The sequence below is a fragment of the Acomys russatus genome, chromosome 13, assembly GCF_903995435.1.
Source record: "Acomys russatus chromosome 13, mAcoRus1.1, whole genome shotgun sequence".
Lineage (NCBI taxonomy): Eukaryota > Metazoa > Chordata > Mammalia > Rodentia > Muridae > Acomys > Acomys russatus.
Window position 1 is genome coordinate 68,816,683 of NC_067149.1, and position 15,214 is coordinate 68,831,896.

The 15,214-nt window shown below is 51.3% G+C and overlaps 1 protein-coding gene across 1 annotated transcript in view; it reads right to left on the reverse strand.

The window, feature by feature from the left end:
• The window catches only part of LOC127197747 (inositol 1,4,5-trisphosphate receptor type 2), a 134,295-nt gene extending 122,381 nt beyond the window's left edge, over positions 1 to 11,914 (reverse strand). The window contains exon 1 of the mRNA XM_051155693.1: positions 11,475 to 11,914. Within this exon, the coding sequence (XP_051011650.1) occupies positions 11,475 to 11,566 (92 nt within the window). The 5' untranslated portion in view covers positions 11,567 to 11,914. The remainder of the gene's footprint in view (positions 1 to 11,474) is intronic.
• Between the last annotated feature and the right edge of the window lie 3,300 nt (positions 11,915 to 15,214).

The window sequence follows — 15,214 nt, forward strand, 5'->3', positions numbered from 1 at the left end:
TAGAAAAAAATGTTTCAGAGGAAGGGAAAAAAGTCAGGAATCAGGTGGGATAAGCTATATCTTGCTTCTGCCCTGGCTCTTGGGAGACAGAGATTGGAGAATGTCTGTCAAGTGAGAGGCCAGCCTGAGACAGCAGAGTGAAAGAGCCTTCTCTACAGCATGAAAAACAAAACAGCAATCCAAAATATTAAACTGAAAAACAGATGTTGAAGCAGCCATGGTTGGAGCACCATAACCCACGTTTTCAAGCCCATTCTTGGAGGAGTCAGAGTTAGAACCACTATGACCATCTCATGACCACCACTCAACAGGAAATGGGTCAACAGAAGTGTTAGCTGACTTGGCCAAAACCAAGTAGGAGGTAAAAATAAGGATCCTTGTTTTTTGTCACTCTGAGAGACACTAGGATGGCCTGAGATCAGACAGCCAACCGATGGCCACTCGGCAGCTTGCTAAGACCTGAGCGTGTGGTTATCAACTGTTCCCGTGACCAATCATGTATTCTAAATTCAGTAGGATAGCAATGGCTGAAACACACACATACAAACACGCACGTGTGAGAGCACAAGCGTGGTCGCGCGCGCACACACACACACACTTTTCACTTACTGATCAGAAACCACATGAATGAGCAGGACCACCTGCTACAGGTTCTACCACCCCAGCACCCCACCACCCCAGCACCCCACCACCCCACCACCCCAGCACCCCAGCACCCCAGCACCCCACCACCCCAGCACCCCAGCACCCCAGCACCCAAGCACCCAAGCACCCCAGCACCCCAGCACCCCACCACCCCAGCACCCCAGCACCCCAGCACCCAAGCACCCCAGCACCCCACCACCCCACCACCCCAGCACCCAAGCACCCAAGCACCCCAGCACCCAAGCACTCCACCACCCCAGTACCCTACCACCCAAGCACCCCACCACCCCAGCACCCCACCACCCCAGCACCCCACCACCCAAGCACCCCACCACCCAAGCACCCCACCACCCAAGCACTCCACCACCCAAGCACCCCAGCACCCCAGCACCCCAGCACCCAAGCACCCCAGCACCCCACCACCCAAGCACTCCACCACCCCACCACCCCAGCACCCAAGCACCCCAGCACCCCACCACCCAAGCACTCCACCACCCCAGTACCCCACCACCCAAGCACTCCACCACCCCACCACCCCACCACCCCAGCACCCAAGCACCCCACCACCCCAGCACCCCACCACCCCAGCACCCCAGCACCCAAGCACCCCAGCACCCCACCACCCAAGCACTCCACCACCCCACCACCCCAGCACCCAAGCACCCAAGCACCCCACCACCCAAGCACTCCACCACCCAAGCACCCCAGCACCCAAGCACCCCAGCACCCCACCACCCAAGCACTCCACCACCCCACCACCCCAGCACCCAAGCACCCCAGCACCCCACCACCCAAGCACTCCACCACCCCAGTACCCCACCACCCAAGCACCCAAGCACCCCACCACCCAAGCACTCCACCACCCAAGCACTCCACCACCCCAGCACCCCACCACCCAAGCACCCCACCACCCAAGCACTCCACCACCCAAGCACTCCACCACCCCAATACCCCACCACCCCAGCACCCCACCACCCAAGCACCCCACCACCCAAGCACCCCACCACCCAAGCACCCCACCACCCAAGCACTCCACCACCCCAGCACCCCACCACCCAAGCACCCCACCACCCAAGCACTCCACCACCCAAGCACTCCACCACCCCATACCCCACCACCCCCCAGCACCCCACCACCCAAGCACCCCCACCACCCAAGCACTCCACCACCCAAGCACTCCACCACCCCAATACCCCACCACCCAGCACCCCACCACCCAAGCACTCCACCACCCAAGCACCCCACCACCCCAGCACCCCACCACCCAAGCACCTCACCACCCAAGCACCCCACCACCCCACCACCCAAGCACTCCACCACCCCAGTACCCACCACCCCAGCACCCCACCACCCAAGCACCCCACCACCCCACCACCCTTTCCTATCAGCCCCCACCTTTGAAGCACCTCACTGTGAATCCACCCAGAAACATGAACATCTGCTAAGAGCCGTGGCATCAACATGGGGGGAAGGGAGCTTAAACTAGGAAAAAAAAAAGGAAAGAGCAGAGGACCAATTAATCCGCATTGGAAACTACACAGTGCATCCTCAATCCCTCCTTCCTGGAAAGAAAAGACAAGAAACAAAGAGACAGTGCTAACTCTAAGACAGATCACTAGAAAAGAAACAGCTCATTCAAAATATGCACATCTTTTAGGGTGTAAGGTAGGGTGTGTTGATTCTTCCACATGTCAACACAAGGGTGTCCTATACAGATCTTTAGATTAAAACATATTAAGAGGGGCTGGAGAGATGGCTCAGAGGTTAAGAGCACTGAGTGCTCGTCTAGAGGTCCCGGGTTCAAATCCCAGCACCCACGTGGCAGCCCACAACTTTCTGTAAGCCCAGTTCCAAGGGATACGACCCCCCTCATACAGATATAGATGCAGGCAAAGCACCAACGTACATAAAATAAAAAATAAAACATATTAAGAAGCATCAGCTGTGTGTGGTGGTACTTGCCTTTAATCCCAGTGCGATGGCTAAAAACACTCATAGCACTGAGACCAGCGTCCATCCCTGGGTCCAATACCGGAAGAAAAATGTAAACTAAATCCCAAAAGTTGACCTTCAACCCCCACACATGTGCCGTGGCACTCATGCCAGCATGTGCGTATACACACACACACACAAACAGAGAGAGAGAGAGAGAGAGAGAGAGAGAGTTTATCACACTATAAAACTGCTGAGACTCATTTTGTCATCTGCTGCTGTGAGGAGCCTGGTAAACTAAACAAACAGTGAAACCCCACTGCAAACACCTGCAAAACAACACCCTTACAACTTCTTTACACCATAAAATATTAAAAATAAGCAAATTTTATTTGCAAACAAAGATCTGTGCTGTGCAGTTTCGGCTGTCATCAACTGCCCTCCTGGTTTCAATCGGTAATGCCACCATGCTTCTGAAAGTGACAGAGGGAGAAGAGCTGAAACAGAAGCCAGAGACTCTCCTGTCGAATTTTCAGCTGCTCCCTGGCATTTGTAATATTACAGCAGAACAAACGTGTTTAACTAAACATGTTCAACACTGTGACTATTGAACTAGAACTCTTGTCCAGTTCACCACAGCAGGTTTTTTTTTAGCCTCTGGAGAAATTGTGTAATTGTATATATGGAAATATAACCGACTTTCCCCATAGATTTATTTTACCAAATTTTCATTTGTCTCTTGTGCATAATTTTATCAATTTTGTCCTAGGAGAAGGAGGACAAGATCCACTATCTTTAGTCTCCAAGACAAGAACACTGAGGCTGACATGCAAAGAGATACATCATATGAGCAGATCATGTACCAATTAGCATCAGACACAAGACAACAGATACAAGGGGCAGAAGAGCAAGGAACTTCATGAAGAAGTGAAGGGAGCCGTAGTTGTTGCTCTGCTCTGACCTCACAGCCCTAACAGTGACACTGTAACAGGAGGGATCACAGCTCTAACAATGACACTGTAACAGGAGGGATCACAGCCCTAACAATGACACTGTAACAGGAGGGATCACAGCCCCTAACAATGACACTGTAACAGGAGGGATCACAGCCCTAACAATGACACTGTAACAGGAGGGATCACAGCCCTAACAATGACACTGTAACAGGAGGGATCACAGCCCTAACAATGACACTGTAACAGGAGGGATCACAGCCCTAACAATGACACTGTAACAGGAGGGATCACAGCCCTAACAATGACACTGTAACAGGAGGGATCACAGCCCTAACAATGACACTGTAGCAGGAGGGATCACAGCCCTAACAATGACACTGTAACAGGAGGGATCACAGCCCTAACAATGACACTGTAACAGGAGGGATCACAGCCCTAACAATGACACTGTAGCAGGAGGGATCACAGCCCTAACAATGACACTGTAACAGGAGGGATCACAGCCCTAACAATGACACTGTAACAGGAGGGATCACAGCTCTAACAATGACACTGTAACAGGAGGGATCACAGCCCTAACAATGACACTGTAACAGGAGGGATCACAGCCCTAACAATGACACTGTAGCTGGAGGGATCACAGCCCTAACAATGACACTGTAGCTGGAGGGATCACAGCCCTAACAATGACACTGTAACAGGAGAAATCACAGCCCTAACAATGACACTGTAGCTGGAGGGATCACAGCCCTAACAATGACACTGTAACAGGAGGGATCACAGCCCTAACAATGACACTGTAGCTGGAGGGATCACAGCCCTAACAATGACACTGTAGCTGGAGGATCACAGCCCTAACAATGACACTGTAACAGGAGAGATCACAGCCCTAACAATGACACTGTAGCTGGAGGGATCACAGCCCTAACAATGACACTGTAGCAGGAGGGATCACAGCCCTAACAATGACACTGTAACAGGAGGGATCACAGCCCTAACAATGACACTGTAACAGGAGGGATCACAGCCCTAACAATGACACTGTAGCTGGAGGGATCACAGCCCTAACAATGACACTGTAGCTGGAGGGATCACAGCCCTAACAATGACACTGTAGCTGGAGGATCACAGCCCTAACAATGACACTGTAACAGGAGAAATCACAGCCCTAACAATGACACTGTAGCTGGAGGGATCACAGCCCTAACAATGACACTGTAACAGGAGGGATCACAGCCCTAACAATGACACTGTAACAGGAGGGATCACAGCCCTAACAATGACACTGTAGCAGGAGGGATCACAGCCCTAACAATGACACTGTAGCTGGAGGGATCACAGCCCTAACAATGACACTGTAACAGGAGGGATCACAGCCCTAACAATGACACTGTAGCTGGAGGGATCACAGCCCTAACAATGACACTGTAACAGGAGAAATCACAGCCCTAACAATGACACTGTAGCTGGAGGGATCACAGCCCTAACAATGACACTGTAGCAGGAGGGATCACAGCCCTAACAATGACACTGTAACAGGAGGGATCACAGCCCTAACAATGACACTGTAACAGGAGGGATCACAGCCCTAACAATGACACTGTAGCTGGAGGGATCACAGCCCTAACAATGACACTGTAGCAGGAGGGATCACAAGCCCTAACAATGACACTGTAGCAGGAGGGATCACAGCCCTAACAATGACACTGTAGCAGGAGGGATCACAGCCCTAACAATGACACTGTAGCTGGAGGGATCACAGCCCTAACAATGACACTGTAACAGGAGGGATCACAGCCCTAACAATGACACTGTAGCAGGAGGGATCACAGCCCTAACAATGACACTGTAACAGGAGGGATCACAGCCCTAACAATGACACTGTAGCAGGAGGGATCACAGCCCTAACAATGACACTGTAGCTGGAGGGATCACAGCCCTAACAATGACACTGTAGCAGGAGGGATCACAGCCCTAACAATGACACTGTAGCTGGAGGATCACAGCCCTAACAATGACACTGTAGCTGGAGGGATCACAGCCCTAACAATGACACTGTAGCAGGAGGGATCACAGCCCTAACAATGACACTGTAGCTGGAGGGATCACAGCCCTAACAATGACACTGTAGCTGGAGGGATCACAGCCCTAACAATGACACTGTAGCAGGAGGGATCACAGCCCTAACAATGACACTGTAGCTGGAGGGATCACAGCCCTAACAATGACACTGTAGCAGGAGGGATCACAGCCCTAACAATGACACTGTAGCAGGAGGGATCACAGCCCTAACAATGACACTGTAACAGGAGGGGTCACAGCCCTAACAATGACACTGTAACAGGAGGGATCACAGCCCTAACAATGACACTGTAACAGGAGGGATCACAGCCCTAACAAATGACAACTGTAGCTGGAGGGATCACAGCCCTAACAATGACACTGTAACAGGAGGGATCACAGCCCTAACAATGACACTGTAACAGGAGGGATCACAGCCCTAACAATGACACTGTAGCTGGAGGGATCACAGCCCTAACAATGACACTGTAGCTGGAGGGATCACAGCCCTAACAATGACACTGTAACAGGAGAAATCACAGCGCTAACAATGACACTGTAGCTGGAGGGATCACAGCCCTAACAATGACACTGTAGCAGGAGGGATCACAGCCCTAACAATGACACTGTAGCAGGAGGGATCACAGCCCTAACAATGACACTGTAACAGGAGGGATCACAGCCCTAACAATGACACTGTAACAGGAGGGATCACAGCCCTAACAATGACACTGTAGCAGGAGGGATCACAGCCCTAACAATGACACTGTAGCAGGAGGGATCACAGCCCTAACAATGACACTGTAACAGGAGGGATCACAGCCCTAACAATGACACTGTAGCAGGAGGGATCACAGCCCTAACAATGACACTGTAGCTGGAGGGATCACAGCCCTAACAATGACACTGTAACAGGAGGGATCACAACCCTAACAATGACACTGTAACAGGAGAAATCACAGCCCTAACAATGACACTGTAGCTGGAGGGATCACAGCCCTAACAATGACACTGTAGCAGGAGGGATCACAGCCCTAACAATGACACTGTAACAGGAGAAATCACAGCCCTAACAATGACACTGTAACAGGAGGGATCACAGCCCTAACAATGACACTGTAGCAGGAGGGATCACAGCCCTAACAATGACACTGTAGCTGGAGGGATCACAGCCCTAACAATGACACTGTAGCAGGAGGGATCACAGCTCTAACAATGACACTGTAGCAGGAGGAATCACAGCCCTAACAATGACACTGTAGCAGGAGGGATCACAGCCCTAACAATGACACTGTAACAGGAGGGATCACAGCCCTAACAATGACACTGTAACAGGAGGGATCACAGCCCTAACAATGACACTGTAGCAGGAGGGATCACAGCTCTAACAATGACACTGTAGCAGGAGGGATCACAGCCCTAACAATGACACTGTAACAGGAGGGATCACAGCCCTAACAATGACACTGTAGCAGGAGGGATCACAACCCTAACAATGACACTGTAACAGGAGGGATCACAGCCCTAACAATGACACTGTAGCAGGAGGGATCACAGCCCTAACAATGACACTGTAGCAGGAGGGATCACAGCCCTAACAATGACACTGTAGCAGGAGGGATCACAGCCCTAACAATGACACTGTAACAGGAGGGATCACAGCCCTAACAATGACACTGTAGCTGGAGGGGACACTCTACCAAGCCAAACTCACGCGTTTCCAGGGTCTGGTTAAACGCCTGCTCTTGCAGAAGCGAGGGATTTGAGTCCCAGCACCTATATGGTGGCTCACAGCCATCTAAAACTCCAGTTCTAGGGGGTCCAACAGCCTCCTCTGACCTCTGCAGACACTGCACACATGTGCTACACTGACAAAAATACAGGCAAACACCCACACACATAAAACAATAAAATAAAATACTTTAAAAAAAAAAAACCCTTCTGGTTTCTCCAGCTAAATAAAACCCTACACTTTGAAGCTATGCATGAAAAGATCATGTGTAGCATGAAAGGGTTTGGAAGGGCACAGGGAAGGGAGGGGAAACGAAAGAGCAGGGAAGGAAAACGAAGTTTGGGAAATGCCCTAATGAGGCCTAATTTTTTAAAAGCTAAAAATGAGAAAAAACTCTCTTTTAAAAAATGAACCATGCATAGCCACAAACAAACACTAAAAGGAACCTGCAAAATAATAATTGTCCCGACTCCTCAGGATAAAAGTCAACATAAGTGTTCTCAAAGGCCCGGCTGTTACAGGGGCAGTCCTCAGTCACTATTGGGCAGGATGGACACAACAAAACCACCGAGGAAAGGCCTCGGTGCAAGGCCTCTGTCCTGGCTGGCTTTTCTAGTACTGATAAAACACTAACCAAAAAGCTACTTGCATTTATTTGGCTTACAGGTTACAGTGTGTTGTCCGTGGGAGTCAGGGCAAGAGCTCAGGGCAGAAGCCTGGGGGCAGGAACTGAAGCGGAGCCTGAGAAATGCTGCACACTGGCGTGTTCTCCATGGCTTGCTCAGCCTGCCTTCTAACCCACCCAGGACCACCTGCCTGGGCATGGCACCACCCACAGTGTGCTGGGCCTTCCCACTTAAATCGTTAACCAAGCAAATGCCCCACAGACGTGTCCACAGACCAATCTGATGGAAGCGATTCCTCAGTGGAGAGTGCCTTTTGCTAGGTGACTATAGTTTGACTTGTTGACAAATGCTAACAACACAGTCTCTGATCTCCACATGAGCAGCACACACAGACACACAGAAAGACACACAGAGACACACACACAGACACATAGACAGACATACAGACACACACACAGACACACACACTCATACACACACACAGATACATAGACACACACACAGACACACAGACACATAGACACAGACATACAGAGACACACACACAGATACATACATGCGCACATACAAACACACAGAGACAGACACACTCTCACACACATGCACACACACACTCATACAGAGACACACACTCACACACAGATACACACATGCATATACACAAGCACACAATTACCCACACAGATACACTCACACATAGATACACACACACTACAGACACTAACAGAGGCAGACACACACAGACATACACATTTGCACATGCAGACACACACAGACACACGGATACACACATTCTCACACACACTCATTCCACAGAAAGAGTGGAATCGAGTCACCAGGAGCATGCCCTAGCCCTTCCCCCACCCCCCACCCCAATAAGCACCTGCCATCTACACCTTGCCACTATTGTCCCAAAGCAACAGAATTAGACTGTAAAGTATGCCCCCAAAAGCCTTTCTCCTTGTAAACTGGGTGTCTCAGATATTTTGTTATAATACTGAAAAACAGGCCTTAATTAAAACGTTATTACAAAAGTAAATGTAATTATTTCTCAAATAGCTGAAACTTTTCACTCCTGAATTTTGAAAAAGAAATTATAAGACAGAATCCCTAGTTCTGAAACTACATATTAATAAAAATCAACAAGACGCTTTGCTTTATAAGTGAAGCCTCGTCGGAAGTGCCAGGCGTATTTCAGAAGCATCTTCAAAGTTTCTGCGGCACTGCTCGACAACCTCACATGCAGCGTTGTTTGGAAAAGCCATCGATAGTTAGTTATTTCATGTTGAACACTTACATTTCCCAAATGTGAAGTCAATGGCATGAATTTCCAAGCAGAAAGACAGTACTACGTCACAGACATAAGGACTCAGCATTTGTCACAGGACCTTTACAGTCTGTCTTACTTCATAAAATGTAAACTCTTGTAGAACACACTGACGTCCATGTCACTGGGCTGCCCTGCAGGGCCCTCTGAACATCATTCACCACAGGCCAGAAAACTCTCTAGGGGATGTCAGCAGTAACTTCTGTAGCTGCCCTTTGAAAACTTGTTGATATGGCAGCATCCAATCAAAGCGCCAAGCTCCACCCAGGGCAGAGCGGTCAAGATTCTCTTCAACTTGGACTCTGCCTGGCCAGTCATCTCTATTATTTCATGGACAGAGAATGGTATAGTCTGTAGTCACGTCCTAAGGAAACTCTACTCTCAAGTCTCCGGCAAGAAACACTGAAGGAGAAAGCACATTGATGTCACTGAGCAAGCCACAGCCACAGCCACAGCCCACAGCCACAGCCACAGCCACAGCCGTGCGTGCCGGCTTCTGTGTCTACAGCAGTCATTGAAAGCAGGGTTACGCACACATGGCTGGGAGTCACAGGTAGGAGTAGAGTTCTGGCTTTGGACACAAAAGCCTGCTGTTTCTTGAGTCCGGTCTCTTCTCTTGGTCTCCATCTCCTGGTCTCAACAGTGCTTAGTGACAAGTCCACAAGCATGGAAGCTGGCCACCTCAGCCCTTCCAGTATTTGCTTCATTCAGTACGCACATTCGACCTTGAAGAGTGACCCCACAGAAACAGGGTCCTCTTAGCCCTTGAACTCTTGCCTAGTCTAGGTGGTGATAATTACTGTCTCCACTAAGCAGCTTGTGGACGCAGTGGTTGTGGCTTTGCCATGTGAAGCACTTTACCTCTCTTACCTCTTTCCTCCCCCACACCCCCTAGGAAGAAACCACGGAGTCCCAGTTTTAAAGTCAGGAGATGGGAGCCCAGATAGATTGAGTAACCTGGCCAGGGTCACGACGTTTGCAAGTCAAAGGGTGGGGATACCAGCCCAAAGCTCCTGTGTCTAGCCTTCCCCCACCCCCACCACACCCCACACCACACCCCACACCCCCACACACACTGCTAAACACTGCTAAACATTGACACCTCCAATGTCTACCAAGGCTCAGTGCAAGCTTGACAGAATTCATCAGCAAAGCACCACCCTGAACCCAGACTGGACTTGGGCTGAATTCCCTCAGGAACAACTGGACACATCGGAAACACTTGGACTAAGTACTTCTTCCACACTGATGGGAAAGATACGCAATCAAATGGACCATGCTCCCCACAGGCTGTGGGAAAATGCAGAAAGAACGGGAACTGTGGAGCCAGCCATGACTTCCAGAGGTGGCACTGGGCAGGCAGGCAGGCAACACTGTCACGGAAAAGCTCTCCCTCACAGCTGGGGGTATAGGACTCCCAAAACTAACAGCTGAGAGTAGTCACCAGCCTCAGCTCTCCCAGATTACACAGTCTGAGCCAGGGCCCACGAAGTAACCAAAAAACGCCTGTGCATTGGCATACGTGCCATAAAGGAAATTTCTAGAAATTAGAAAAGGTGCCACCTAACTAGCACGCTGCTTTTCTGTGGGATATATATCTGCATTTCCCACAGTTCATACACTGAATCACAAGGGCTTTGCTATAGGCTGGGCTCAGTTCGCTGGGCCAAGGGGACTGACAGGAAAAGAGAAGATCCGAATTCTAGAACCCTGGCTGCCCACAAGGCCAGTTTTGGCAAAGCCTGAGGAGCGAGTCCTCCTTTGGCAAGGCCAAAAGGAAATTACTTCAGCGAAGAGAGGCTGGTGATCTCCTCAAGCAGGACAAAGCTACATTTGCGCTGTACATATCGTCTACTTTCATGGCCAAAGCCAGGGACCTCAACCCACCGCCCTTTCCAGCTGAGCATGTAAGAAGGACCCTGGGGAAGTCTAGAAGAAGAGACACATTTTAATCAAAACAAGGCGGGAGACGCCGGGAAAGGCAGTCTCGCAGGGCCTGTCTGGGGCATGCGAACCACTTCCTCTTCTCGGATGTGTCTCGGCTGGAGATTACGAAGTTGCTGAGAAGCGCTCGTGGCTTCCTACTTGGGGACCTAGGGGACCCGGGGTTGTCCCAGGCGCAGATCCCCGGCACGCTGCGCGGGAGGGACAGGGACCCTAACTGACTGGCGCTACCCAGTGCGTGTCCTGCTTACCCCAGGGTGCTGATGAAGCCGTTGACCGAGCCCTCCGCGTACAGGGACACGATGTCCCCAATGTAGAGGAAGCTGGACATTTTGTCAGACATACTGCTTCACGCTCCTGTGGCTGTACCGCTGCCTCCGCTGGGCGCAAGGGTGAGCTCAGGCCAGCGGGGTCCTAGGGGTCCCAGAGGCTCAGTCTTGGCACGCGGCAGCGAGGCCACCGCTGGAGACACCGCGATGGCCCCGCTCCGCTGTCGCCGCCCCTGCCCCGCCGTAGGTTTCCTGTTCCTGGCGAAGTTCTGTCCAACACCTTCGCTCCTCCTCCTTGCCTCGTGCTCCCTCCGCGTCCCCACAGTGTGCGCCCGGCCCGAGCGGAGCCTCCGGGTCCCCTCGCGGGACTCCCTGGACCAGGTGGCGGTGCCCAGGGACCGAGGAGGCGGGGAGGAGCCCCGGGGAGGGGGGCGCGCGGCCAATCAAGCACAAGCACCCGGGGGCGGAGCGGGACCGGGGCGGGGCCAGCTCCCGGGGGACGGGCCACTCTGAAGCCGTCCCGGCGGAGGCGTGGGAGCCACGCTGGGCGGCGCTGCTGGGGCGACTTGGACACGGCCAGGAACACAAACTCTGGTCTCCGGAAGATCTTGGGGTGGGGGTGGGGGGCGGCCCCGGGGTGAGCTGCAACAGTCTAGAGGGGAGGAGAAGGAAGACGATCCAAAGGGCACAAGAAAGACCCAGGTCTTTCGAGACGCTGGCCGGGAAGGGGTACGATGCAACCTGGATAGAAGGAAGGACCCGGAGGCACAGCGACAATCCCTGTTTGCAAAAGGAAAGGGACTTCCAGGGACTTCGAGAACTGTCCACAGGAGGGCTCAGGTGGAACCGGCGTTGAGGACGCAGACTGGGAAGAGGGTGCGGAGCTGCCATTCTGCTTGGGGTGGGACCTGAGCGCCCAAGACAGTCCCGCTGGGAGCAGGAGCCCGCAGGCGCTGCGGTGGGGGTGCGGTGGGGATGGAGATAGTGGCCAGTGTGCGATGCAGCGGCCTGGAGACCCTTGACGGTGAAAAGCTCCAGTCCAGGTGGATGCACCTTTGGATAGGAAAGTTGTCGACTGAGGGGAAGGAGAGGGTTGAGGAAGACACACACGAAGGGAAGAGGAAGGGAGGGAGGGCTCCTGTGGAGTGTGTTCTTGGGGCCTGTTTTGCTCAAGATCCTGGCTGGGTAAAAGGGCAGGGCTGAGCTCTTTAATTACAAGGGAAGGTAACTGTGGGTTCTATCTCCGGGAGCAAGTGACAGCCTTTGCAGCCCCGGGATTATAATATATAAAACTGGAGGCAGGACTCGAGTCGTGCCCCTTCCCCGGCCCCCCCTCCCCCGTGTGTGTCTCCTTTAGCTGTGTTTGGTCCTACCCTGTGGAAGACACAGAAAGGCAAACACAGTGGTTACTGTCATGCTAGTCACTCACTAAAAAATTAAAAATACTGGCCGGGCAATGGGCACAGAGCAAGGTCTGTGGGAGAGCAGAGAGAGGCTGGGCAGGGACATAGGCCAAACTGCAGCTGACCAAAGTGCGGAGTTTAGCAGTGTCATTTTGCCTTACAGTTAAAAAGATGGTTGGGGTGAGAAGATGCTTAGATAGCAAAGACCAGACAGGAAATGCCAGTGCAGCGTTGGTGTGGAGCAAACTCCACGTCTTGTAGAGTACAGTGTATTCTCACTCCCAGGGCCTCTCCTCCTTCCAGTCTCCCTCTTCCCGCTACCAACTGAGGCATATCCCTGCCCACAGATTGGGTTTCTGTGTTGCTCACAGAAAACAGTAGTTTAGTACGATAGGAGTGCCTGTTGGCTGACGGGAGCCGACCTGTTCACAGGCCCTGGGTTATGAAGACTTAGCTGAACCAGGATGAGCACCCTGGGGTGGAGGTGTCTGCTATCCAGGGGATGTAAATGTGTTCTGCAATGCTCCTTGCTAACATCCAGCGGATGCTCCGCTCACCAGTCTCTGGCCTATATCGGGGCAACCCAAATAAAACGAGCGTGTAAGAATTTCTGCTGACAAACAGATGAACCGTCAAGCTGGGTTCCCAACTTCTGGGTCCTCATGAGACCAGACTCACCCTGGAGCAGGGTCTCGTAACACCAAGAGCCCCAGGACAGAAGCCCAGTTACCTAGGGTAAGACCCCACCATCCAGAGGCACCTCTCAACACCTTCCACCCTGTCTTTTGTTATTTCTGCACTCTGTGTGTGTATGTCTATGTCTGTGAGTGTGCCTCTGTGTGTATGTGTCTGTGTGTCTGTCTGTATGTGTCTGTGTCTGTGTCTCTATGTCTCTGTGTATTTGTCTGTGTGTGTATGTGTCTCTGTGTCTGTCTGTGAGTATCTCTGTGTGTGTCTGTCTCTGTGTCTGTGTGTCTGTCTGTGTACGTTTATCTCTGTGTGTCTGTGTGTGCCCATGTGTCTGCCTGTGTATGTCTGTGTGTGTGTGTCTGTGTCTCTGTGTGTGTGTCTGTGTGTGTATCTATATCTGTGTGTGTGTCTGTGTGTATCTTTCTGTGTCTGTGTGTGTATCTATATCTGTGTGTGTGCCTGTGTGTGTATCTGTCTGTGTCTGTGTGTGTGTGTATCTCTGTGTGTGTGTTGTGTGTACACGGCTGTACAGATGTGTGCAGATGTACTGACCTGTTCATACTATGGTAGTAATCAGAGTTCAGCATCAGGATGTCTTCCTGGGTTGCTTTGCCACTTTGCTGTTTTGTTGCTGTGGGAAAGTTTGGGCGTGTTTGTGTGTGTTTGTTGCCTGAGGCAGGGTCTCTCACTGAACCTGAAGCTTACGGTCAGGTAACTAATTGGCCAGTGAGTGTTGAGGGCCCTCACGTATCCAAGCCCCAGCACTGGGGTCAGAGCTGTGTCCGCCATAGTGCCCAGCTTCTGTGTGAGTCCTGGCCCTGGGCCTCAGTTCCTCCTGCTTCCACAGCAAGTCCTTCACCCACAGAACCATCCAGAACACTGCGGGCTGACGCTCACTAGTAACATCCTGAGTGTGTGATCACAGTCTGACGTGTCTCACCTTTCATGGGTCCTGAGGGCTTGGGGTTGGGGAGGGGGATTGCTGAGTGACAGAACACTGACCAAGCATGCACAAGGCCTGGCTTCTATCTCCAGTACTACAAAATGATTTAAATAACAGAATAATAGCGTTATAAACATTTTTATGTTTATTATCTCGAGTGAGGACTAGATGTTGTGAATACCAGGTTAACCAAATAATAATCAGCATCTCCTGAGCCACTGAGCCTGAAGCATATCACAGAAGTGGCAGCCATCACCCTAAACATATAGAGAGACAGTAACTCATGCAGAGTCTAACATCAGGACCATGTATTCTGAAAGATCGAATGTATTAAAAACGAACTTCCAGGGGCTGGAGAGATGGCTCAGAGGTTAAGAGCACTGCCTGCTCTTCCAGAGGTCCTGAGTTCAATTCTCAGCAACCACATGGTGGCTCACAACCATCTATAATGAGATCTGATGCCCTCTTCTGGCGTGCAGGTGTACATGCAGACAGAACATTGTATACATAATAAATGAATCTTTAAAAAAACAAAAAACGAACTTCCAGTAAAGGGTCTAGATCCAGTGGTCAGTTGGACAGAGCTACCAATGGCTACCCAAAACAAAGAGTTTGCAAGCTCTTCTCTGTCAGTGAATGTATCCTGATTTGCTTTCCTCTCTTCATTCTCTTGCAATGAATATAAT